Source organism: Candida tropicalis, assembly GCF_000006335.3.
Source record: "Candida tropicalis MYA-3404 genomic scaffold supercont3.2, whole genome shotgun sequence".
NCBI lineage: Eukaryota > Fungi > Ascomycota > Pichiomycetes > Serinales > Debaryomycetaceae > Candida > Candida tropicalis.
In genome coordinates this window covers 1,837,051-1,864,054 of record NW_003020049.1, presented here as the reverse complement: position 1 = coordinate 1,864,054, position 27,004 = coordinate 1,837,051, and the positions used below count along the sequence as shown (strand labels likewise).

General features: G+C 32.1%; 6 protein-coding genes across 6 annotated transcripts; 4 read left to right on the top strand and 2 right to left on the bottom strand. All coding sequences in view use genetic code 12, as the record gives it.

Moving 5' to 3' along the window:
• Positions 1-1,015: 1,015 nt before the first annotated feature.
• On the top strand, positions 1,016-2,125 carry CTRG_01933 (uncharacterized protein; the record flags this gene model as incomplete). The annotated part of the gene is made up of 1 exon (XM_002547580.1): positions 1,016-2,125. One exon carries the CDS (start codon positions 1,016-1,018, stop codon positions 2,123-2,125), a length of 1,110 nt encoding a protein of 369 aa, XP_002547626.1.
• Positions 2,126-2,338: 213 nt separating this feature from the next.
• Positions 2,339-9,652, bottom strand: GCN1 (Gcn1p; the record flags this gene model as incomplete). Its single annotated transcript, XM_002547579.1, has 1 exon — positions 2,339-9,652. One exon carries the CDS (start codon positions 9,650-9,652, stop codon positions 2,339-2,341), a length of 7,314 nt encoding a protein of 2,437 aa, XP_002547625.1.
• Positions 9,653-10,632: 980 nt separating this feature from the next.
• ZSF1 (Zsf1p) lies at positions 10,633-11,397 on the bottom strand (the record flags this gene model as incomplete). The annotated part of the gene is made up of 1 exon (XM_002547578.1): positions 10,633-11,397. The coding sequence occupies one exon, from the start codon at positions 11,395-11,397 to the stop codon at positions 10,633-10,635; it is 765 nt and encodes a 254-aa protein (XP_002547624.1).
• A 2,561-nt stretch (positions 11,398-13,958) lies between these two features.
• On the top strand, positions 13,959-17,642 carry SGS1 (ATP-dependent DNA helicase; the record flags this gene model as incomplete). Its single annotated transcript, XM_002547577.1, has 1 exon — positions 13,959-17,642. One exon carries the CDS (start codon positions 13,959-13,961, stop codon positions 17,640-17,642), a length of 3,684 nt encoding a protein of 1,227 aa, XP_002547623.1.
• Positions 17,643-17,944: 302 nt separating this feature from the next.
• On the top strand, positions 17,945-18,547 carry UBC15 (Ubc15p; the record flags this gene model as incomplete). Its single annotated transcript, XM_002547576.1, has 1 exon — positions 17,945-18,547. One exon carries the CDS (start codon positions 17,945-17,947, stop codon positions 18,545-18,547), a length of 603 nt encoding a protein of 200 aa, XP_002547622.1.
• Positions 18,548-21,846: 3,299 nt separating this feature from the next.
• On the top strand, positions 21,847-22,797 carry GAL4 (galactose-responsive transcription factor; the record flags this gene model as incomplete). The annotated part of the gene is made up of 1 exon (XM_002547575.1): positions 21,847-22,797. The coding sequence occupies one exon, from the start codon at positions 21,847-21,849 to the stop codon at positions 22,795-22,797; it is 951 nt and encodes a 316-aa protein (XP_002547621.1).
• Positions 22,798-27,004: the final 4,207 nt, after the last annotated feature.

Sequence of the window (27,004 nt, the reverse complement as noted above, 5' to 3'; positions counted from 1 at the left end):
TTTGTTGTTTTAGTTCCTTCCACACTTATGGTAAAAAAAAAAAAAGAAATCTCGGTTCTAGTTCCCTCGACTAAAGAATTCTCATTCACTCCAAATTGTGTGGGCATTTTTGGATTGGCTTTGGTCGTCTGGGGTGGGCGTTTTGGCGCGACAGACGGCAATCCGAGATTCTGTACTTTTTCTTTTTCTACCCTCAAAACTAAACCAACATACACATAAAATAGACTATCAATTCTGTGTATTCATTTCTTTTTATTTAAGCAGGTAACCACACCACATCCAGAATTTTACAGGTAACAAATGACAATAAGAGGGGAGTACAATACATATGACACAGACCCCAGATGAGAAGAAAGTGAAGAAATAAATAAATTATGCCAAAAAGCTTAGATTGAAAAAAAATTAAAATAAAAAGTATCTATGAAATTATATAGAACAATAGAGAAAAAAGAAGCTCCACCATTTATTGGGGGGTATTGAATTGTCTAGTGGTGTAGAGGATGGAGGATACCTGTCCGTAGTTAAAAACAAGAAAAAATCTTGAGAGAAAGAGATAAAGAGAAACAAAACAATTAATAATCTAATACCGTCCATCGCCATCTAACCCCGGTGAAATATCACAGCAATTGAATCAGGGCACACTACCCATACTGTGTCCTCTTTTTTTTTTATTACGCCCAAGTGTTCCAGGTTACAGTACTGTGGAATTTTTTTTTTTTTTTTTTTACAAATTGAAATTTCTTTTTTTTTTTTACCTTAGTTTTTGTTAAACCAAAAAAAAAAAATTCTAACGAGGAGAAACAAAAGATTTTTTTTTTTTTTTTTCGTGGGGAGGGAATCAAAAAAAAAAAAAATCCATCAACAAAAAAATATAACACCACCACCACTACCATTTCTCTTTAACTTTTTTTTTTGACGCTTCTCTAATTACTTATTGTTTTTTTTTTTTTTTATATATAAATATTTATTTAAAATCTATTGAAGGGGATAAAGAAAATCAAAAGTATATCTTCAAATGAATGTCGTAGACCAACCAAAACCTAAAAAGGATCCAACAGTTAGACCTTACAAATGTCCCCACTGTGAAAAAGCATTTCATAGATTGGAACACCAAACAAGACACATTCGAACCCACACCGGTGAAAAACCTCATCAATGTACTTTTCCAGGTTGTTCTAAAAGATTCAGTAGGTCTGATGAATTAACAAGACATCTGAGAATACATACAAATCCTAATAGCAGAAAGAATAGGAAGAAGAAGAAAGACGTCATGCTATTATCAAATTCAGATGGCTCTGCTACTCAATCTTCAACAACTCCACCTCCAAATGGAGTAGTTGTTGCTCCTCAACCTCAACATACAGCTACAACACCTTCAACAACAACAGCACAACCACCAACAGCAACAACAACAATTCCTACCACTATCACTACTCCTCAGCAGGACTCACAAAAGAGTGCAACTTCTTCCCCATCAAAAATCTCATTGCCTACCCCATCTAGACCATTATTAAATAAAAATGCATCAACACATAGTATAGATGTTCTTGCCACTGCTGCCACTGAAGAATTAAGAATGATGGAATCTAAGTCTCTTCCTTCTTTGACTGAATATTTTGGTAAACTAAACAAAACAACATCTAACTCAACCACAAATAATAGTAATAATAATTTCAATTCAAATTCTAAAATTAATAAATCTCCATCTCATTATAATTTTACCATGGAGAAACCAACTTTTCAATTCCATGATACTACCAATTTACATTATCTTTCAAATCTTGCATTTAGAATGACTCCTGTTAAAACTCATATTCAAGAAGATTCTGATCTAGATTATGTTAAACAAAAATTAAAAAGATCACGTCCAAATAGTCCCGGTACAAATATGATGATGAGTAGTCATAGTAATATTCATACTTTACCTAACAGTCCTCTTTTAGGTTTATCTACAAATACTACTCCAAATATATCTGCTAGTAATAGTAGTACTAATTTAACTTCATTAGCTATGACTCCTGCTACTAATGTAATGGGTATAAAATCTTCAAACCTGCTACAATCCCAATCAACTGATGCATTACCATCAATTAAAAGTTTAAATCTACCTGAATTCACAAAATAAACAAAGTCCATTAAATAGATTTTTTTTTTGTTTGATTTTAGTATTATTACTATCATTATTATCATTTGCTATTCTGCTACTTTATATATATATATATATAAATCGGTTATAATATGTACTAATTCTTTCTGTATTACTTATAATTATACTAATTATTTTAATATTTAAATCTAGGTATAATTCTAATCAAACTAATATAAACGCAGTTACTTTTTATATACCAACTTGCCAAATTTCATTTTCATCTTCAATTCTATCACTAAACAAAGTTTCTTCATCACCACCTGCTTCAATTCTTTCTCTTTCAACATTAGCTAATCTAGTAGCAACTCTCTTGGTATAATCACCAATTGATCTAGCAACAATAGTTGTGCCAGTAACAGTAATCAAATTTTCTCCTTTAAACCAAGAATCAAATACTTCATTACCCTTTTCAACCATATTAAACACTTCAAGGAAAGCCTTTTCAGCAGCTAATTTGATTGGAATGATTGGATCTCTGATACTACTGAAAATACTTGGAACAATCACATCAAATACTTCATTAGTTAATTGTTCTTGGTGTTTTCTAGCAAAAGTTCTAACCACAACCAATGACAATCTTCTCGTATCAGGTGATGAAGATTTTGGTTGAACAATATTAATTGCAAGTTGTTCAATCAATTCAGCAGTATTTACATCAGTATTTTCACCTTCACTTAACAATAACATCTTACCAATGGCAATAGTTGCATTGTCACTCATGTAAGCATTACTGGAATTGGCACAATTTTTAAGATATTCAACAACTTGGTCATTCTTGACGTGTTCTGGACTGTATTTCAAGAATGAGTTGATTGCAAGAATCGAGAATTTAGATTCTTCATCACTTAAAATACTCTTCAAAATATTGCTTGCTTCTTCATCAGATAAACTTCCTGCTAATGAACCAATCAAAATTGGATCCATTTCTTGTTCTGCAACGGCTAAAATGGATTGCTTGGAAGCTTCACTCAAACTCTTACCTGCTTGTTCAACAACAACTAACATAGCTTTCAACATAGACTCTTTAAATTCAGTGGTCTTGATACCATTGACCAATTCAGTAACTAAAGAGTCAACTCTTGGTTGGAACTTAATTAAAGTACCCAAAGCAACAACAGCTCTCTTTCTCAATTTTTCATTATTATCTGATAATGATCTGACAAAAGTTCTTTGCAATTGTGGAATAAATGGTCTCAAGAATTGTGGAATCTTCAATAATAAGTTATTCAAGGCAACCAAAATAGCAGCTTTAATATCACTTGCAACCTTTTCACCAATAACTCTGATCAATGGACCAGTCATGGCAGTTGAGAATGGTCTCAAATTATCAGCTGGGGTCTTGTCAATAATATCAGCAATACCTAATGCAGCAGCTTCCTTTTGGTTACCATACATCAAACCATGCAAGAAAATTGGTAAAATACAATTTGGCCCTTTTGGTAATTTGAATGCTGGAACGTCGATACAGAGGTCCAAAGTTTGCTTAGCTGGTTTAACCAATTTTTCAAGACTTTCTTTAGGTTGTTTTTTAACCAATGCAGACAAAGAATCAAATGCACCTTTAACAACTTCTGGAGATGGATCAGCTAATGACAAAATCAATCTGCTTACCATATCTTCAAGATACATAGAGTAGTCAATTTCAGTATTTTCGAAAAAGACACCCAATCTTGAGAAAATGAACATTCTTCTTTTTGGATCTTCATCTTTTAATAAGCCCATAATGATTTGCATCAATTGATGAACACCATCATCTTCAACAGACAACATAACTTGATCGATAGCATCACTTTCAGCATCAACCAAAGCATTGATGATAACTGATAATCTCTTGTACAAGGCAGAACCAGCAACTGGAGCCAATGAAGCCAATGCTTCAGTGTCAATTGGTGGAGAAAGCAAAGTAGGTAACAAGATTGGGAAAATAACATCGGCTTTCTTCAGCATGATGTCTTTCATGGCCAACAATGCATTTGGATCCTTCAATCTCTTCAACAAATCAGGAACAATTTCATCAATAACAACCTTACCCAATTCATCTTGTAATGCGTCAAAGGCAACAGCAGCTTCTTCTCTAGAAGTAACAAGACCATCTTTAATGATATCAATGAAAATATCTTGGTATTCAACCAAACCATCATGAGATGTTGATTTGATCAATTCCGTGATAGCGATACAAACACCTTGCTTGTCATCGGATTCTTGTAAAGTAGGCAACAATTGACTCAATGCATTGGCACCAACACGACGAACCATTTCACCTAAGGTTTGAGCAGCAATAGTTCTTTGAACATCGTCATTGGACGACAATCTCTTGACAACAATTGAGGTAAGAGCTGGTAAGATTTCCTTGACAGTCTTTGGAGTATTTGCAACCAATGCTTTCCAAATGTCAACAGTGGCATTTCTAACAATACCAGCAACATCAGAACGACAAACAAAAAGTGAGGCCAAAACACGGTCACGACGTTCTTGTCCCAAAACATTAATAAGGGTCTTGCTGACAGATTGTTGATCTTCGGTAAGTTCATTCTTACCAGAAATACCAGTGATTTGGAATAACAAGTCACCAGTAAGTTCAACAGATGATAATCTGATTCTATAACTTTCATCAGATAATCCATTCTCCAATTCTGGTAATAACAAATCAACTGCTTTCTTGGCATAATTCTTGACAATCAATCTACCTGCTCTCAATGCAGTGTCTCTAATATCTTCATCTTGATCTGCCAAACCTTGAAGAATTGGTGGGATAATTTTGTTAAGATATGGTGAAAATTGTGATCCAAAACAAACTGGCAAGAATAACAACAATGGCATGAAACCAGCACGAGTACGTGGTGAACTAGCTGAGGATAAAATAGTTGGTAACATTTCTTCCAATTTGGTGATACCAAGACCACAAATAACTTCGGCTAATGCTTGAGCAGAACCTAATCTGTCACCAGCTTTAGTATCATCTCTAAGGGTGTCTAATAATTTAGGAATCAAGCCTGGGAAACTATCTTCACCTAATTTTTCAACCAAGGATCCTAATGCTCTTGCAGCAGTAGATCTGGTTGCTGGAACTGGGTCAACCATAGCAATTTCTAACTCATTAACTAATTCACTCAAGTAACCACGCAAGTCCTTGGCATCAACCAAAATAGCCATATTACCAACAATTTGACATGCTTTCTTCTTGGTGGAGGCTCTGTCTTTCATACCTCTGTAAATAACATGAATAATCAATGCTAACGAAGGTCCATCAATATAATGGACGAATTGAGTCTTGATCAATTTGTCCAACGCATCATCGGTGTATTTAGTAGGATCACCAATTGCATTAATAAGATCCGGAACAATGGCTTGGATTTCTGGATTTCTAATAACTTCACCAAATCTTTGTAAAGAAGCAGAAGCGGCTTTTCGAACTTCTTTATGTGTGTCATTTAAAACACCGACAATTTGTGGGATAATAATAGACAATGAAGCGGATAATTGGGCCGGATCCAAATAAGCCATAGAACCCAACAACTCAACTGACCCTTTCTTGGATCTCCATTGAATTTCGTCAAGGTTAGAAATGGCCAATGGAATTAACTTCTTAACCCCAAAAGAAGTGGTATTTTTCATGATTTCCTTAGCAGCGTTATCAGTAGCTGTTCTAACTTCTGGAACTGGATCACCCAATGATTTAAGAATAATTGGCAAAATTTCCAAAACATATGGTTCAAAATATTTACCCAAACTCTTGGACAAAGTTTCAAAACAGATGGAAACACTTTCACGTTTAATGACATCCTTTTCATCAGCAGCATCAGTCAAGTTTCTAATAATATCAAAGGAACTTAATGATTTGATACCACTACCTTTAACTAAACCAGAAATACCATATGCGGCACCACGACGAGAGGATACTTTTTTAGCAGTCCATAATTTTTCAAATAATTCATCAAACACTTGTTGTAAATTATCCATTGCAGGAACTAATGGAGCAATACACTCAGAAACAGCATATTGAACAGCTGGTGTATCCAAACTCTTCATCAATCTTTCGATAATAATCTTCAATCTTGCGTCAGATTTATCTAAATCGCGAGCTAATGTACCATACAACACAACCACGGCTTCTTTACTAGAAGTGGCTAAACTTTCTTCGAAAATTGGAATCAAAACTTCAACGTTGTTAGCGCCATGTAATTTGATGGCTTCAATTCCCGCATCTTGTAATTCTTGACGAACATGCTCATCTTTGTCTGCAGTTTCAACAAGGAATTTAAACAATTGTTCAACATCAGATTGAGTGTACAACGGTGCTAACAATTTCAAAGTGATAGCCACGGTAGATCTTTCTTCCCAACGGTCTTTGTTAACAATAGTTGACTTGATGACCAAACCAAATTTATCCAATTTTGGTGCTGGTGGGTTTTTCTTTTCTTCATACAAATCAAACAACTCTTGCAAATTTAAAGAACCATTTTGAGAAGCAGCATCAACGTATGCTTTGGCAATGGAGTTTCTTAAACCAGCATCACTATTTCCAAATAATTCAAGTAAATTAGTGGTATCTTGAACCTTTAATTCGTTATCTTCCCAAATAGTTTGAGCAATTTCTTGACAATTTTCGTCATTGTCATGAGTAGCAACAAATAATTCTTTAGAATACTTTTCCAATTCAAATTCAGCATCTAAACCTTCCAAAATTGTTGATCTGACGAAAACATGGGAAGTGATAATACTACTTAATAACAATTGCAAATCAAAGTCAGAAATGTTGTATGCAATATGTTGACATAATGACAAGAAGCATTCCTTGGACAATTTAGCCTTGGAAGGCAATTTCATCAAAGAAATCAAAACTTCTAAAATGCTAGTACGAGGAATCTTTTCGTCTTCAAATGATTCAGCATGAGCAGAAATGATTTCGACAGCCAACAATAATTGTTCTTCTTCTGGATCTTCTTCAACAAATTCTGAAGTGACAGCAGTCTTGCTGGAGTTTCTAATAGCAACAGCTTTACCATCGTACAATACCTTGGTTAACAAAGGCAAAATGTATGACAAACTCAATGCATCTAAAGGTTGTTGGTCACTCAACATTTTGATTCTGTACAAGATTCTACCAATCAAGGAAATCAAAGGCTCTTGCTCTAAGCTTTCATCTAATTTGAAACCGTATGATCGAAGAGTAGCAACACCAATAAACTTTTGTAATACACCTAATCTTGGTGAGATTAACATGGATGCGTTAAGGAAAGCATCAACAGGATTAAACAAACCAGAAGTGGTTGGTAATGTAAGCAATTTGTTAATTGCAACTGGAAACCATAAGTTAGAACCGTTGTTTGCAAGTTTAGCTTGATTAGTCAATTCAGTTATCAAGTCAATGACAAAGTTAACTTTGTCAACAACTTCAGCAACTTGTTTTCTAATAACAGTCTCCTTGGCGAGCTGTTCATTTACCAATGCTTGTTCTTCTTTGGTCAATTTCTTTGGTTGTTTCAACTCTTTCTTGATGCTTTGTTCCCATTTCTTGATTTCATAATCCTTGGAGTTCTTATCGAGCTCCTTTTCCTTGGATCCAAGAATGTTTACCACCAATTCACCTTCAGTACCATTGTAAATAGCTACTTCTTCGTCATCAAATTGAAGTTCGCTGACATCTAAATCTATCAAGGAAACAATTGGTTCGATTAAGTCAGGTCTAATGAATGCAATATCGGCGAGAGCTTTAATGGCAGCAGAAGAACCATCTTGGACACATTCGTCAAAGATAGATTGGAAATTTTCACCAACTAATTTCCCAATGTCTACTTTTTGAGATCTTTGTGCCAAAGTAATCCAGTTTATTGATGCTTTACTTGCCGGAAGGATAAGTTCTTTCAAGTTTTTCTCGGAGTATGAACTCAACTTTGAAAAGAGTGGACTAAGGTTTTTGATATCACCATTTAATGATTCTTTAATTAATCCTTCGCTAAGTTGATCATTCAATTTCAAAGAATTCAACGCCATCAACCTTATTTGATGTGGTGCATTGGTCAACACATAAATCCAACCAACAGGATCATCTTTGAGTGCTCTAACTAACCATTTTAAATCAACTTCATCAAGTTTACTAAAAATTCTTGAGTCATTCAATAATGGAGACTCCTTTTTGGTTAATGCCAAGATAACAAATGCACAAACAATTGACTTGTTGGCCACTGAAGGAAGTGGTGACTCTTCGATCTGAGATAAGATTTTTTCAAATTCCGGTAAAACTTCTGGGAATGGGAACTCTTCAAGATCAAAAACTTGTTCACCAAATTCAACAAACCAGACTCTACGTAATTTAACGTTGTTGAATCCAGCAATGATTTGTTTAATAGCCTCTGGAGTATTGGCTTTCAAAGCATGGAAAGTGAAAACTTTAACAAAACTGGCCAATGAATGCTCGTTTTGATCTTTTGATACTAAAGGTAACAACAAGCCGACTATCTTTTCTGAATCATTAAAATGAATCAATGATTGAATAATCAAACTCTTAGCTTCGGCATTTGAGGTGGCTTTGATGGCTTTGAAAACTTCATCCACTAAAGCGGCATTACTGTTCTTGGTCAATGCCAAGTCCAAAGTATTTGCAGCAGCATTCCTCACTTGTTCCTTGGTTGACTTGATACCTGAGACAATGGAAGAAAACAATTTGGTGGTGATTTCAACATCAATTGACAAGTTTTCGAATACAACAGGAAGGGTATATACAAAAGCATTTTCTGAAGATCTCATTATAGCTTTCTCGATATGAGGCAACAATTTGGAGAAATCGGTAACCAAACTTTTAATACAATTGCCAAATAATGCCAAATCGTGAGAATCTGGGGCAGTTTTGTTTAATAACCCTTGGTTGATGAAAAATTCCAAGATCTCGTCTGTATGTTCAGATTTATAAACTTCAAATAATCCAGGATGTTTTTCCAATGCTGAATCCAATACACCTAATAATGCAAATGACTTGTTCCTTATAACGATTTGCAAATACTTGCTATCAACAAATAAAGTGTCGGAGATTGCAGTTTTAGTGGTTTGGATGGCAGATTTATGAACTCTCCTTCGTTTACCTTCAAAACTAATACACTTGGACAATAATTTTCCTTGAGCAATAGCAACAGAATCATCTAACTTATCAATGGTGGCCAATTCAATGACAAAAGCGTTGATCCATTGCAAAAGAGTCATATAATCCGTAACTGGTAAAGTTGGACCATCTACTTCTTGATTGATATATTTGACAAATACCAGTAAATATTTGGAATTGTGTTTGCCAATAGTTTTCAATGCATTTAAAGCTTCGTTTCTAGATTTTGTATCATGATAGTAATTATATGTCTTCAATAATGTAATTGCAATCTTGTTTATTTCTTCTTCTGGAATTGAGGACAAGAGTTGTTGGATGGAAGTGATAATAGGTATTCTAACTGAAAGCAATGAATTTTGAATCCCCTTTACATATATAGGTTCCAATTCATCCCATGTTTCAGCCATGATGATTAATAAATTGACTTGTATAATTTATTGAAGCTCTTCAGACAACCAAATAGGATGGATCCTGCTCTTTTTTTTTCACTGTTAGGCAGCCCATAATAGAAGACAAACCAAAAATGAAGAAAGAAAAAAATTTTTTTCTCTTCGTTTGCACGCACACATACACACACTATGAGTGAGATTTCATTTTGCAAATCATGAACTACCAAATGAACCTCAGACTATAAATTGAGAGTCCTGTTGGAAAAAATTTTTTTTCTATACCATTTTTTTTTCCCTTCTTTTTTTCTTTTCCTTATCAACTATAACAGTCAATGAGGATAGGTTAATGCCGTTGCAGTAATGGATTGAATTGGAGGAAGAAGACTCTTCGGATGTTGGTATTCTTTCAGTTTGGTCCGACTCAATGATTATTTCTATAATCTTGGGCGCTGTGGATTCCATTACAAACCATTCATCACCACACAATTTTTTGAGTAATGGTGTATAGAAACATCTGAGGCTGTATCTTTTTTTACAACATATAGTTGATTGTTTTTTTTATCACATGATATAGTGTTATTGATCAATTAGTATTGTGTATATATAAAAAAAGAATTGTAAATACATAACATAAATTACTAGCAAATAAATAAATAATAGAATCATATAATCGTTAAAAAAATCTTACTTTCCACAAAAATAAACAGAAGAAACCACTGAACAAAATAAAGCAAATAAAAGCAAACAAAATAAACACATTAACCATAAGTCTTTTTTTTTCAAGTATATATATATAACAGCCAAAAGGAAAAAATAACCAAACAAAACTTTAATAATAAAAAAGGAACCATTTTAATATCAGGTCAGAAAGAAAAAAGTATAAAGACCGACCCCCTTTGAAGAAATAATATTAATAATAAATTACAGATTTGACATATCCCTCTCTCACTCACTTTCAAATACATCTTTAGTTGTTAACTTTTATAGTCTCTAGTCCTCTAATCACCATGCTTAAAACAACATCTGTTGCCATAACGACAACTTCCATATTTGGACCAGTTAGCACATGGTTTTGATCTCCATTTTGGTGGTCTGTCAACATGTTTTAATTCATTTTCACCATGAGCAAATTGGCATTTGCTGCCATAAGGACAGACACCCGTCTTCATAAAAGAAGCACATAATTCAGTCTTGTATAATTGGGTGTTGATTGGAGCCTTGTGGTTCGCAACATGTTGTTGTGGAAGAATTTGGTCATCAAGTTGAGTTTGGTGTTGATGGTGCTTGATTTGGTCAAAGTTAAACAATTCGTCATCTTGTGGTAAATAAAACATTGGTTGTTGTGCTGTGGTGGTGGAGGAAACAGTATTAGTTGGTTGTTCAAGAACAACTGGATGTTCGTCCCATAAAGTTGAAGTTGATCTCAATGGTGGAGATACGGAAATGGCAGGAGAAGCAGTAAACCAAGCATTTTGACCTTGAGTAAGAGGTTGTGGTTGAATTGGGAGTTGTTGTTGTGATGGAAGTTGATTATGATGTGGCTGTTGTTGAAATAAATGGTTGTGAGGGGTATCAAATGTTTTAAGATGGCTATACTTCATATCAGTGTCATCTTCAGAAGCAGTTTGCCATAAATCAGGCAACAAGTCTTCAAAATCGGTAGTTGAAGAAGATGAAGAACTTGATGAAATGGATGAAGTTTTAGTTGACTTTGTATTTAAACTATAGTCGAATATTTTTGAAGTTCCAAATGCAGACATCATTATGATTTTGTTACAATAACTTTATGAATTGAAATTTTTAAGAAACACGAAACTAGGATGAATGGAATTAATGAAAATATATAAATATATATATAAACTTGGGAGTGAATAAATATAAAATGGGGAAAAACAAAGAAGTAAAAGTTATGACAATCAATTAATGAAATAATTGAGGTGGGAATACAAAAATAAATAAATAAATGAAAATAAGTCTGAATGCCAATTTAAATACTAAAAAACAGTATAAGAAGAAAAGAGAAAAGAAAAAAAAAAAAGAGGAAATTTGATATGTTAAATATTTATATGGAGGGGGAAAAACAGGGCCGTTTATATAATTCAATTTAACTGAATATGTACTTGCAAAATATGTATGTAAGAATGGCGTGTGTACAAGAAAAAAAAAAATAAAATATCAACAGATGGTTTACTCTCTCTTTGGCTTTCTCGCTTTGATTCATTAACTTACTAAATTTACTAAAAAAAAAAAAACAGATGTTACACAAAATTGACTCCAAATTTTTCCATCCATCAATCAATCAATCAGTTTCTTTTTTTTCATTTACTCCAACTGCAAATCAATAATGGTGGTGGTATACACTGTACGCTGTACGGTATGGTTTCCCGCTCAACAGAAAAAAAAAATGGAACCAAAAAAAAAAAATTATTCCCCTCATACAACAATCCAATATTGGCAATTTACTTTTATTTTTACTCCAAAAAAAAATGGCATTATCCATGGATTAAGAAAGTAAAATGTTATAAACTACATCTGCTACTACTACTTGTACTATACCCTTCTTTCTTTTTTTTTTATTTCTCCACTCTTCTATTTTCATAGTTTATTCCCTCTCTTTTTCTTTTTTCACCCCCGAGATATTTTAAGGGAATTGTGAAATTCTGGGATGGGAAAGTTGAGTTATGCGGCGAACGACAATTACTAAAAACAAAACAAAAAAAATGAACAGATTAGAAAAATTTTTGGTGAGGTATGAAACTTGTATTGTGTTGGCACAGGAGTTACGCACCTTCCTACTGACTCCAACCAACCATTAACCATTACTCTCTTCTCCGAATCTACCATGCAATGTAGAATTTCTTTCTTTCTTTTTTTTTTTTTTGTGGGTCGTTTATGTTTCACTTGCTCTATTGATTTTCTTAATAATTTGGGTGCAACATTTCTCTCTATTCTCCTTTCTTCCCCTTGTTTTATCTTCAGTATCTTGCTGAAATTTCAAAAAAAAAAAAAATCACGTTGTTTTTGCTTCTACATTAACGACCAGTCTAGAAATGCTTTCTCATATGAGATAGAATAAGAATGATCTGTATTTGTTCATGCGCTTAACTTCTATTTGCATACTAGTCTATACTTAAACGATCTTATAAAGAATATTCGGCAGATATTTTATGATATGGGGGAACCACACACACACACACGCTTCTGGTGACTTCTTAAAAAGAAAAAGAAACTCAACCATGTCGTTGTTGTTTATCACAAAATTGCTTTTTCGTTTCGGATTAATCTCAATTCTCTTGTGGCAATACCGCAAAAATTAAACTGAGAGAGAGAAATTGAATTTTTTTTTTTTTGGTGATTCAGCAAATCACAAGCAGAGAATGCGAAATTTCCATTTCCCGCCACAGGATTTTGATCACACTTGGTAGTAACGCAACCACTCATACAAAAAAAAACTGCTCTCTTTTGTACGACACCTTTTTATGGGAATCATACCATGATTCAAAATTATTCATTACAAAAACAAAAAAACAAAATCACCTTATGTTCCCAGCCCACATGGTTTCATCTGTACAGACTTTTTTTTTTCTTATTCTTCTACTCTTGCATCATTGGTATTTTGTCATGTGTCAATTGCACTTCGTGGTATGGGTTTTAGATTCCCCTGATGGAATGAAACTAAATGTTGAGAAAATGGACTGCGATACGATCTTTAATTCACTCGGTTGATCTCGGTTTATTGACGCGGGTCTGATTGTATATAGAGAGGGGACATTTCCCATGAATTGAGCGGGGTGGCCCAAACCACCACAATATGAATTTTTGATAAGCATCTCGTTTGAGACCAGTCAACAAAAAAAATATCTCGGGACTTTAAATGAACCAAAGCTGTGTAAAAAAATCTCTTCCCCCCCCCCCGCCAAATATGTCTTAAATGTATTAGCTTACAAGTTCAAAACAATCACAACTTCCAGTTTTCTCCTCTTCTAATCTTACTTTCATTTACTGAGGAGAAGTTAAAAAAGTAGAAAAGGTAAATTTTGATTTTCTCTAGTTCTCCAATTTTTAATTGCTCTTAAACAGAAAGAGGAGTAATGGAAAACAAAAAAAAAAAAAAAAATTGGTGTCAAATGTTCTAGATTCAACAAATGAAGTTAAAAGCGAGATTGTTAAATTAGAAAATAGTGAGCCGCATTACTATCACGTGTCATGTGTCACGTTATAGACTTGGTTTAAAATATGGAAAAATAAAAAGTCGAGAAAAACGAAAAAAAAAAGTATAAACAACGCGTATTATCTCATCTTGCAACACGATATATACCTTTTGATGATAACAAATATAAATGAACAGGTTAAGTGGATCAAACGAACGAAACCATATATAATACCTACTAATAAACTTGATCTAATAAGAAAGAAGTACCCCAAAGATGCTATCACTCCAACTTCAACACCAATCACCAACAATGGTGTTGTTCAAGTTCCAAATTCATTACCACCATCATCTATACCTACTCCAGATATACCAAGACAACTACCGCCAGAACCACAACCACAACCACAGCCACAACCGCAGCAATCTATGAATACTGCTAACAAAGAGAATATGCTCAGTTCATTTACATTTACTTCTTCATCGATCTCATCAAAACCACCATCTCGTCAGATCCAATCTACTTTACCGTTAAGAAAAATACCTGCTAACGAAATGAGATCTCAGAGGCTTGGTACAGTGTCTCAAACAAAATCATTTTCATTGACATCATTATCGTCATCTACATCTACAGCTCAAGCTGTTGCTGCGGTAGAACAGCCACTGGTAACAGCGACTACCACTCAGTATATTGATTTAACACTGAGTCCTGTCAAAGATACAACTAGCCCAATTGTTTCAAGAAGAAGACCACCACCAGTGATACCACCAGAAACCCCACCGACTGAGAAGAACGGTCAAGTACTAGCCAATGTATCAACATATCAGAAACTATGTCAATTACAAGAAACGAAAATCAAGTTACTCGAAGAGAGAATCCATACTAGTGAATCAACACTGATATCAATGGACGATAAAACTGCCATTTATGGTACTTTGGAAAAACAAATCAAATCTATAGAAAAGCAAATCAATGTAACAAAATCAAATATAGGTAATGAAAGTTCAATCAGCCTAACTGAATCAGCTAGCATTACTATTCTGTCACCTGAATTTAGAACACCAATAGCACCTCCAAGAAGATTAGCTGAAGCAAGACAAATAGTGGCGAATACTACTAATGCTGTACCGGATTTTAATGATGAAGATGAAATTGAAGATCATTTTGGAAGTGACGAGAATTCTGGTTTATTTACACCGACTCAAGCTCGTAATCGTCGCAGTGATGGTGAAATAGATAATGGAAGTGATTTGGAAAGTTTTATTGTTGATTCCTGTGAAGAATTTGAAAGCGAATCGGATGATGCCTATGATGATGAAAATGACGATGATGTAGTCGATGAACTGTTTGATATTAGACTTTCGCAAGAAACAGCTCAAAGAATGAATATCACATACGGTAGTCAATTACCATCAAGAATTCCACATTTTGTTTCACCAACAAGAAATAAACCAAGTACACGAACAAGATCAATTGCTACTATTGAAGAAATTGATTCAGAAGATGATGCTATAGATGCTATCAATGAGGATGATGAACTTGATGAAATCGATGATATTGAAGAAATCACTTTCCCTAATGTTGATTCTGTTGATGATCCAATTGAAGTAGACGATAAAAGTTGTGATCCCCCTCATCATCAAGAAGGAGAAGAAGATGAAGGAGAGGAGGATTCAGAAGAAAGTAATCAAATCCTAATAGATGATTACATGACTCAACTCAATCAAGAAAGAGAAATTGTGGATTTCATTGAATTATCTGATGATGACGACGACGATGATGATGATGGTCTGTCCCTTGAAAAACCTCTACCAACTAATCCACCACAACTTCCTCCTATTTCAACGGCTCCAAAAGCATCATTTGAGAATACTGTAGTCCCAGCTAATGAAGATATCATTGAAATTTCCGATAGTGATGGATTTTCTGATGATGATGACGATTTGGTAGATTATTTCCGAGACCAAAGACGTCCTGCTGGTTCAGAGCCATTTATTGATGAGGTTTATAAAGTATTGGATAATACTTTTAAATTAAAAGATTTCAGATCAAATCAATTAGAAGCCGTGTGTGCAACTTTACAAGGTAAAGATGTATTTGTACTTATGCCCACGGGTGGAGGTAAATCATTATGTTACCAGTTACCGGCATTGATTAAGAGTGGTAAAACTAGTGGAACCACGGTAGTCATTTCCCCGTTGATATCTTTAATGCAAGATCAAGTGCAGCATTTACAATCTAAAGGAATTAAAGCCGGTATGATTAGTGCACATGGAGCTAAGGGAGATAACAAACATACAACGAATCTATTCCGAGAAGGTTTTCTTGATATTGTTTATTTATCACCTGAAAAGGCCAATAGATCTGGACATACTCAAAAGATCATTGCCAGATTATATAAAAATGATCAGTTGGCCAGAGTTGTTATTGATGAAGCACATTGTTTAAGTTCATGGGGGCATGACTTTAGACCAGATTATCAAGGGTTAAAATTTTTCAAAGAAGAATTTCCTAATGTTCCAATTATGGCATTGACTGCTACAGCTAATGAAAAAGTCAGAGAAGATATTTTACATAATTTGAATATGAAAGATCCAATCTTTTTAAAGCAAAGTTTCAATAGAACGAATTTATTTTATGAAATACGATTAAAACAACGTGATTTCTTGAAAGAAATTAAGGATTATATAATGGAGAAACATCCAAATCAAACGGGTATTATTTATTGTCATTCTAAGCAATCATGTGAACAAACAAGTGCCAAGTTGAATGAATATGGATTGAGGACTTCATTTTACCATGCTGGGATGAGTACTGAGGATAGATATAAGATTCAAACTAATTGGCAAAATAATAAAATTCAAGTGATTTGCGCTACTATAGCCTTTGGTATGGGGATTGATAAACCCGATGTGCGATTTGTTATTCATTTATTTCTTCCTCGATCATTAGAAGGGTATTATCAAGAAACTGGTCGTGCTGGTAGAGATGGCAAGCATTCTGAATGTATTATGTATTATAGTCCTAAGGATGCACGAACTTTAAGAACATTAATTCAAGGGGATGAGCAATTTAGTGAAGATGTTAAGGAAGGTCACTTGGAGAAATTGAGACAAGTTGTTCAATATTGTGAGAATACTATTGATTGTCGTAGACAACAAGTTTTACAATATTTCAATGAAAGTTTTAATCCTGCGGATTGTAATAAAGAATGTGATAATTGTTTGAATTTCAATCAAGGTGAAATTGTTGAGCGGGATTGTACCGAATATGCTAGAGATATCATTAGTCTTGTTAAATCTATTCAAAGGGATAAAGTTACTGTGATACATTGTCAAGATGTCTTCAGAGGAATGAAGTATAAAAAGATTGTTAATCTTCACCATGATGAAAATGAGTATCATGGAAAGGGTAAAGCACTAGATAAGAATTTAGTGGAACGAATTTTCTTTAGTTTGATCAATGAAGGATATTTAGTGGAATATATTGTTAGGATGAAAAAATCAAAATTTGGTACAACCTATGTTAAAGTTGGTAAGAATGGAAATTTGAGAAATAAGAAAATTATGATTAAATTTAATGTCAAACCTAAAACGACGGCAACTGGTGGTAAAAAGTATGCACCAAAGGATAAAAATACATCAAAAAGTACAACAGCTGTTTCACCATATTTCAATGGTACTCAAACCAAAAATACTCAAAGTAATAGGAGAGGGGGAACTACAACTAGGAAAAGAACCAGTACTCAAAGAGGTCAACGATCACAAGAAGGTAATAAAAGAAGAAAAACTGGTAGTAGAAAGCCATCACAGTCATCAGCTAAATCCAATAAGGCTACTTCTGCGATGCCTTTATAGAATGCATAATATAGATTATTCACTATATATATACACATATATTTATTTTTATTATTATTGTTCTTCTTCCTTTTGCATCTTAATAGAGAGTGTGCAAGAACCACAAATTAAAAAAAAGGGAACGATAAGATTCTTTCGCACGCCAAAAAAAAAATAAAATCAAATACGCCCTCAGTCACGTAAAAAAAAGGAGGGGGATAGAATAAATCATCAAGATTAATTGATTACTGATTAACAACAACGATAACGATCACAATAACGAATAGTACTACTACTACTAATAATAATAATAATTGAAAATAATGAGTGTAAAACAACATCCATTTCATAAAAGATTATTAAAAGAATATAGTGGATTATTAAAAAGTACAAGTAGTGAATTACCTGGAATTACATTAATTTCAAATGATGATTCATTAATTAATTTTATATTTCAAATTAAAATTAATTCAAATGCTAAAAATAAAAAAATTTATCCTGATGATGAATTATATTATTTAAATATTAAAATTACTGATAATTATCCTGTTGATTCTCCACAAGTTAAATTTATTATTTATGAAGATGAAATTAATAAATTATCATCATCATCATCATCATCATCTAGTAATACCAAAGGAAGTAAAGAAAATCCAATTAATTTAGATGATGATGATAATGATAGTAATGGGTCAATTAAATATAAATCAGTAATACCTATTCATCCACATATTTATAGTAATGGACATATATGTTTAAATTTATTAGGTGACGATTGGACACCAGCATGTTCAATTGAATCAATATTATTAAGTATACAAAGTATGCTAACTACAAATGATAAAAATGAAAGACCTCCTGATGATAAATCTTATATTCGTCATGCTCCTTTAAATCCCAAAAATTCAAAGATTTGTATATCATGATGATTCTGTTTAAAAAAAAAAAAAAATATTGATTTGAATTTGAATTTGAATTTGATATTAGTAAGATTTTGAAATTTTTTGACTGTTTTCTTTTATTTTTTGTTCAAATTAATTATACTATAAATTAAAGATAAGATTTAAATATTAGGTGTGGATAATGAAAATAGAAAAGAGAATATATATATATTAGATATATTTTTAGTTAATACATAATGTAATCATTGCAGTAAATATGATGAATAGCAAATGTTTTTACTGAACAATAATCATTTGTATATTCTATAATTCAGATGTGTCAAACTAAAATTATTTGAGTCATTGAACTATTTTGATAGTCCATTCTCATTGAAGAAAAATCGATTTAATGTTGTGATATTCTACCAATAAATATATCTCTTCTTAAACAGGGGTATGTAATTTATAATGCTCTTGTATAATCGGACATTTTGAAAAAAAAAAAGAATAAGATAGACAAATTTTGAATCAGTTTTAATGTAGTTGCAGTCTAAATGTTCATAAATACTTCATGAGTAAGTTAAAACATATGAACAAGATATATAATTTGAGGTAATTCATGGTTGAACTTTTTACAAATATCAAAACTATCTTACATAGTATCTTGTCGAATCAATTACATTCATACAAAATTTCTATACTGTTATTAAAATGTATCTTGTTAATATATGTAATAGTAAATCTACAAATACATTTCTTGTGATTTCTTATACTTCTTGTATACATTAATCACATGTGCATTATCACGTGATATTACAATGTAATGTAATGTAGTATGACACATCGCAAGGCTAAAAAGTGTGAAACAAAAAAAAAATAAACAGAGGAACCGTTAGAGTACAACACAAACATGAAAAATGAAAAAAAAAGAGAGCCGTATGTTATAGAACTATTACCATGACGTCAATTAATTAAGATTAAGAAAACACTTCATCAGCTTTAAATTTACTTTAATATAGGAGGCAAAAAAAAATTTTCACTTCATCTCAAGAAAGTTTCTATACAATTATGTGATAGTTTTCTTAATTTTACACGAAGGCTCTGTTTTTTTGTTTTTCAGTGAGTGGGGTCCTGTTAATGAAATTGAAGGCGATGAATATTTACACAAAATATTTAAAATTTTTTTAAACCAAAAAAAAAATTACAACAATTTGCATTCTATTGTGAACAAGGCAAACTTATCGATCATCGGTCATCCAATTAAATATGAAACAAAATCGAAAATAAAAAAAAAACTCCGAAGCTCATTAAAGAGTCACAAATGGAGGTACAATACCGATCTTAGTGTAATTTGCCTTTCTTTCTATTTCCTTTGTTTTTAATTCTCCTCTTTGGTTTGTTGGTTGATTGGTCCTCCGTAGATCCCCTCTTTTTCTTTTTTTAATATTGTATGAATTTCTCCTGGTAATGAAGATCGGTTGTAATAATTGAGACAATGGGCAGTTAGGACACCATTTTTTCCTTTAAAGTTATGAGTTTCCTTTGATGAAAAACTTTTTTTAATATATTAAAAAGAAAAAGAAATTCATGAACTTATTGTTGAATTCATCGAGAGGGGGGAAAGAGAGATAAATAATGAGATATTATTGTTGGTTGTGAATGTTTAATAAAAAGTTAATCCGAGAATAGGAACCAAAAACAACTGAACGGGTTTTTCCAGTGTAACAAAGCACACGACTTGTAACCATTATTTAATTTTTTTTTTTTCCATTGCCAACTCCGTGCTGGAAATATGATGTGTGTGTGTGTGTGTGTGCGTGTACGTGATAAAAAAGAACCGTGAGGGAATTTCGTTTCAATTTCAATTTCAATTTCAAAGCCTGAATGAGAATGAGAAATTGAGAGAGAGTGTGTGTGTGTGTGTGTGTGTATGAGTAAAGTGTACACAAAGTTTACCCCTCTTTTGCAATTTTCAAATCCAACAGTTTTTGTTTTTTTTTTTCTTCTTTTCTCTCTTTATTACCAACACACCAACAAATTAAATTAATTGGATAATTTTTATGCAAGTAAAAAGAAAATTGATTTTGACCAGCGGAGAAATAGGAGTTATTCTTGATATCATAGTTTTTGCAGTTAATTTAATTTCAATTGATTATAGGAGAATGATTGGTTAACTGCAAAGTATATTGAGAGATAATTTAGATTTCTAATCAACAGAAGGAAACGTATTTCATAAAATTATTTGATTTTTGTGCAATATAGATAAAATTAGGTTACAATCTTGCATACAGAGAATAATGAATTAATGAATGATAGAATGAACCATTTGTTTAGTGGAAGAAGTCCCAAACAAATACAAAATAGTAAAAATAGGGCAAATTTGAAAAAAAAAAAAAAAATTTTTCTTTAATGATATTTTGTTTTTCTTATAAATTTACATCAAATTGACCTTTGAATTGAGATTCAGTTTTTGTATGCCAAAAATAAGAAAATGAATTTTGTTTAAAATGATTTATTTATGAAAAAGTTTTCTCTTCTTTTCTCTTTCTCTTCTTCTTCTTCTTCTTTTTAATTTAACAGTGTAGACTTACTACTATCTATTCATCTATAATCTATTCCAGTTATTCCTATTTTACATCCCTTGACAATTAACATTTCCTCAACTTCCTTGTTCCCATATATCCTTTTTTTTTCTCACAAGTAAAAGAAATTAAATAATACCAATAAATCAAACCAGGGGTTCAATTAGATATAAATATTAACAATATAAACCTGTTGATCTTATAATAATTGAATAAGAGATTACTAAATTATTACAATTGATAATCAAATATAAAAAAAAAATAATTACTTTGAAAATACAATTGCTCAGGTTATATATATAAATAACACCATCAACATTTTTTTTTCTGTTAGAGATTAAAGAAATTGAACTATTTTGTCTTCTCCCGTTTATTTTAATTTTATTTATAATAGGTGTTGGCCATTAATTCCCCATTCCCAATACCCAATTCCCAATTCCCACAGCAAACTAAATTACACTCGTATTGACTGTTGATTTTTAGAAAGGAAACCAACAAAAAAAAAACCATACTACAGAGACTAATTTGTTGTGCACGACTCACTCATAATTATTTATTACGACAGTACATTTTTTATTTATTTATTTATTTATTTATTTTGTTTGTTTGTTACAAAAGCGATACCGCAAACGAGAGAACGAAATTTTTCATTTCAGATTTTTTTTTCCCTCCTTTCACAAACATATTTATTCAACTCCTTTTTTTTTCATTGCTTTCCTTGTCAGATAACCATTTCAATATCATTACAATCCAACCATAAATATGTCAATTGATTCAGCAAACGATCCACAACTTAAGCAAGAACCTTCGGCTCCGTCGAATAATAATACTACTGCTACTACTACTCAACCAGTATCATCTACTAGCAGTACAACAACTCAATTGGTTCCTCCCCATCCAATTGAACAAGCATGCGACTCGTGTCGGAAACGCAAATTGAAATGTTCAAAAGAGTATCCACGTTGCACCAAATGTATTCAGCACAAATGGTGTTGCACATATAGTCCAAGAACTATAAGATCTCCATTGACAAGAGCCCATTTAACAGAAGTGGAGAATAGAGTTGCTCAATTGGAATCTATTCTAAATTATTTGCTACCTCCAAATACTGACATTGACGATTTGATTAAAAATAAGACATTATTAGAACCAATTAAGCAAAATATCACCAAACTTGCATCCTGCGAGAGTGAGAGCACTAATGGTAACAATATTCCAAAAGAGGAAAACTACAACACCGCCACTAACAGTCCATTACAATCCTACAATTCTTCAGTAGCTCATTCTCCCATAGATACTATAACTTATCCTTTACGTCAATCCAAATCAAACCCCTTAGATGATTATTTTTCCAAAAACAAGTTGAAACAAGATATTCTTGATGATTTTTTTTTAAACAGACTCATCAACACTCCAAACGATAGTACGCCATTCCAATCTTCACTTAATAATAGCACTATCAACTCCACTTTAACATCACCTACTTCATTAATGAGCTTGAATTCATATGATGATTCAAATAGTTCGATACCTGATGTGATTGATTTAAGTGAACCACTGTTGAAGAAATTAAAATTAGAGGCTGAGCAATTTACAAGCGGTTCGTCTTCTACATCTTCTTCTACAGGTGGTATTAATCAATTGGGTTTATTCAATGATGCCACCTTAGATATCATTTTTGATGGAGTAGTCGATGAGTCGATTAACGTTTAAAAGGACCAAAAAAAAAAAAAAAAATCAAGAAACATATTCTTTTTCATTTTCTTCCCATAGCTATGTTTGTCTTTTATTTGGTTTCAACTGTTTTATCTATTATTTTATTTTGTTCATGTGTGTATGTCTAAAGATTTTGATTTTTTTTTTTTTAAATTTTTTTGACTTTTTTTTTTTCTATAGTTTGAGTTTAATATTATATGTGTTTTATCTTTGAATAAATGGGGGCGTATAACAATTGGAATTTGATCATTTTACCCAACTTTTGTAAAATTATTCTTAGTTTAAAAGCAACAACATGCTGCAATAGTCGTGTTGATCTGCACAAAAATGATACTGTGCACAATAAAATTCTCCCATATTGCACGACACAGAAAATAATTAAAATATCGTAATTGTACATGAACAAAGAGAATGAGGATAAAATATTCCACTCAGGTTGATTCAATTCCTACTACTGTACTAGTGAATGCATAAATGAACATCTGCTGATGAGGTATTTTTAATATTACAAACACGTTCACACTTTTCTCTCTCTTTTTCTCTCCTATTTTTTATTTTTATTTTTCTTATTCATGGGGGTGATTACGGAGAGTCTGGAGATATTAGTACTATTATATGAGGGGTAAGCCGAAACGTGCATTACTGCTTAACCAATAGGTAATACCTTTTTAATAAAAAAAAAAGAAAGATAGTAATAACTTTAGTATAATAATAATCCAATTATGGTTGAATTACAAAAAGAAACATGATTAAATGAGTTCAAAATTATGATAATCTCTTAGCAAATCCGATTGTTCCTTAATATCTATTAAGACAAAAATAAAAAAAAATATAGACGATACGATTGTTAATTTATAGAAAGATCTGAGTTTAGTGGAAATCTATTTCGCAAAAACATAGATTCTTTCTTTCTTTTTCATAACAATTAATGAAATATTATAGTTCAATTATTGTTGCAAAGAAAAAGAAAATAGGTCCAAAATTGACATATCTTTGAAAATGATTATTTATATTAATCAAAAGACAAAAAAAAAATTATTGCCCTGGTTATGTGGTTTAAAGATCATCATTATTTGATATCAAAACATGTGGGTTTCTCGTATGATTTTCTGCACTCCAAAAAAACAAAAAAATAGCACATACTTAGTAAACGGGCAATGAACACCTTATAAATTCAGAAAGGAGGTCTCGGTATAGTGGGAAAAAAAAGCATCAATCTTCTCAAAACAGGGAGGAGGATGGGGGTGTAAAAGAAGGGAAGAAGTGATAGATGTATAAGCGCCATCAGTTATTAATGATAAATTAAATACACTAACCTCACAGGTTAGTTAACTACTTAGTATCATATTGTTTGAAAGTTTTTATAAGTTAGAAATGTTTCGGTACAGTGTTTCTAATTTTTGTTCGTACCAAGTTCAAAGAAATTATTAATACTAGTGCGACAATTTAATTTATAGTAAGGGAGATTAATTGTTCATAGTAAATAGATTCAAAATGTTCACACCAGCGGAAATAATACTTTCAAACTAGAGCATCCCTTTATTGTTCATATAATATATCATACATTTTCAGCATGAACAAATAACAGTCACTTAATATGAACTTTTATTTGCAAAAAGTGTGAATAATTTTGACTCATAGATCTGAAAATTATGCTCACACTATAGTGCGAAAGAAAACTGCAACAACTATAAGAACCCTCAATCCGTTATTGTTGAAAGTACACGACCTTTTGGTAGAATATACTTCTGGTATTGTAGCTGAAAAAAGTAAGAAGGGTATGAAATTTATAGTTGAGAGGTACTATAGACTGAAAGTTATAGCAATATAAGCTCGAGTATTACTTTTTGGAGAACTATAATTTTTGAAAAATTAATTTTAATCTATTTTGTAAACATAATTGAGTAAAAATTCACTTGACATTAGAAGTTAAAAAAATCACCTTCATAATTGGCAAATGCTTGATTTTTTCATGCTTGAAACATATCACAATAATATCTATAACAAATTTAGATAAATTAAACCCGAATCAAATTGTATATCATCCAGTGTGTTGATATAAAGAAGTCTACAAACATCAACAATATTTGAACAATACACGACCTCTTAATAGCAAAAATTCAGATTTGCTCTCTCGGAGCTTTTCATTTTTCTCCGAAAATTATAACATTGGCCAAGTTGTTTAAACAATCGTGTCTTATCTTTTTTTAGTGCGTAGCGTTCGATTCTCATTTCAAGTTATTTATATTTGGTTTATGCACTACCACGAGGTTTAGCAGAACAAGAATTAGTTATCATAAAAGATGACAAATACAAAGTCTCTCACTGAAACAGAACTACAACAACATGTGATAGTTAAAGTAATTATAAGGAGGGAAATCTTTCAACAGCAGCTTCAAATCAGATGAAATAATAGTATAATAAAGTCTTGGTAAAAGTGCAACTCATTTTGAATTAGAATATTACAGTCTTAAGCACAGTCCCATCGTTCCTATTTCTATTATTAGATTTATCATGCAAAAGCAAAATCTAATTCTGGATTATTTGCATTAATGGAGTGTTTCACATTTTTTATTTCCAACTATTGATGTAATACTACCAATCAGATTTATCATACATAGCATTTTTGCATAATGACGTAAAATATCATCGTTTAGTAAAGGAAATAGTAGGAACAATTATTAACTTACAGATGCAGAAATTCATTGTTGAATTTGAAACTTTCTTTACTTATATTACTTTGTCTGGAAAAAAAAAATAAAGTGATGATTACTGTTCAGGTTATTTTAGCAGTCACAAGTTTTGTTAATTGAAATTTACTGTTGATTTTGACCTACAATCAACCAACTTCTAGTACAATTTGCCTCAATAAAGAAATAAAGATTACCTTTCAACAATTTTGTTACTAATTTAAAGTGAGTCGTTCTTTCTTTTGTTTCCAGGAAAAACAGCCACTTCCATTGAAACAGAAATTCTGGAAAATTTTGGACAACAGTCTTAATTATGACACAAAAAAGAATGAACGCAAAATTCATGTTTCACCTGTCACTAATTGCATTGTTGGAATTAATTGCCGGGGTTCTTTAATTTTCTTCTTCTTTTTTTTTTCTTCTTTTTGCATAAACCATGGGACCGCAAGAATTGCCGATGGCTTCGTTTACTTGTGTTTCTCTTGAAATTTATAATCCTGATCGGAAACACCAATTATTATGATTGATTATTGAGTAAGTTTTTCAACACTACACCGTTGGTTTACATATATTTGTTTCGAAATTACAATTGACACACATATCAATCTAATGTAGATCCTTGTGATTTACAGAAATGTGCGTCATAATGAGCATCAAAGAATTCTTTACTTACATCCCCCAGTTATATAATTACCGCAAGGCTAAACTCGGATTGCACTAAAGATAGACAATCTCAGCTGATGTACAACTTCACCCACATCCCGCTATATTCATGATGAGTTTTATTTTTAAATAAAAAGGAAAGAATTAGCAACAAAAACTAATTATTAGTAAGTTGCGCTGCGCAAAGTCCAGGCTACATCAAATATAATTCCCGGATACAATTCCGAATTAAGACAGCATGCCCAGAATATACACATGAAGGAAAACACAAATAGACATTATTCCCAATACTGGTTTAATTTCGAGAAAACTTTCCCCTTTTTGTTTAACCTTAGTTACATCTACGAGCGCGCTTTCGACGATTGTATGATTAACAAGACTACTTCTGAAATACACATCAACATTCTTTGATGGAAATCCTTTAATTACGAATTCTAAGATCAACTACTCTCAGATGGGAACAATAGTAAATTTTGACATTTTCACTAAGATACAAACTGCAATTTAAAGATTGATTATATACATAACCATCAGAAAGTGAGTATTTCTTTGTCTCGAGCAGCACTTTTGTTATAAGAGAATGAAGTTTATACCTTTATTTGAACAAATTGTCGTTTCTTTATTGTTCATTCAGCGTAAAATTTGAAAAAAAAAACAAAAAACAAAAAACACATCCACTTGAATTAATTAGCTGGGCACATGAATACCTAGAATTTTAAAATGACATGACCCGTGTATAAAATTAGAAACATATTAATAAATTTGGTATTGTTGCAGCAAGAAAACCCAATATTGCTATCTTTCAACAATTTAGATCACTAAAACAGAGTCTTTGTAAATTGTAAAATCAT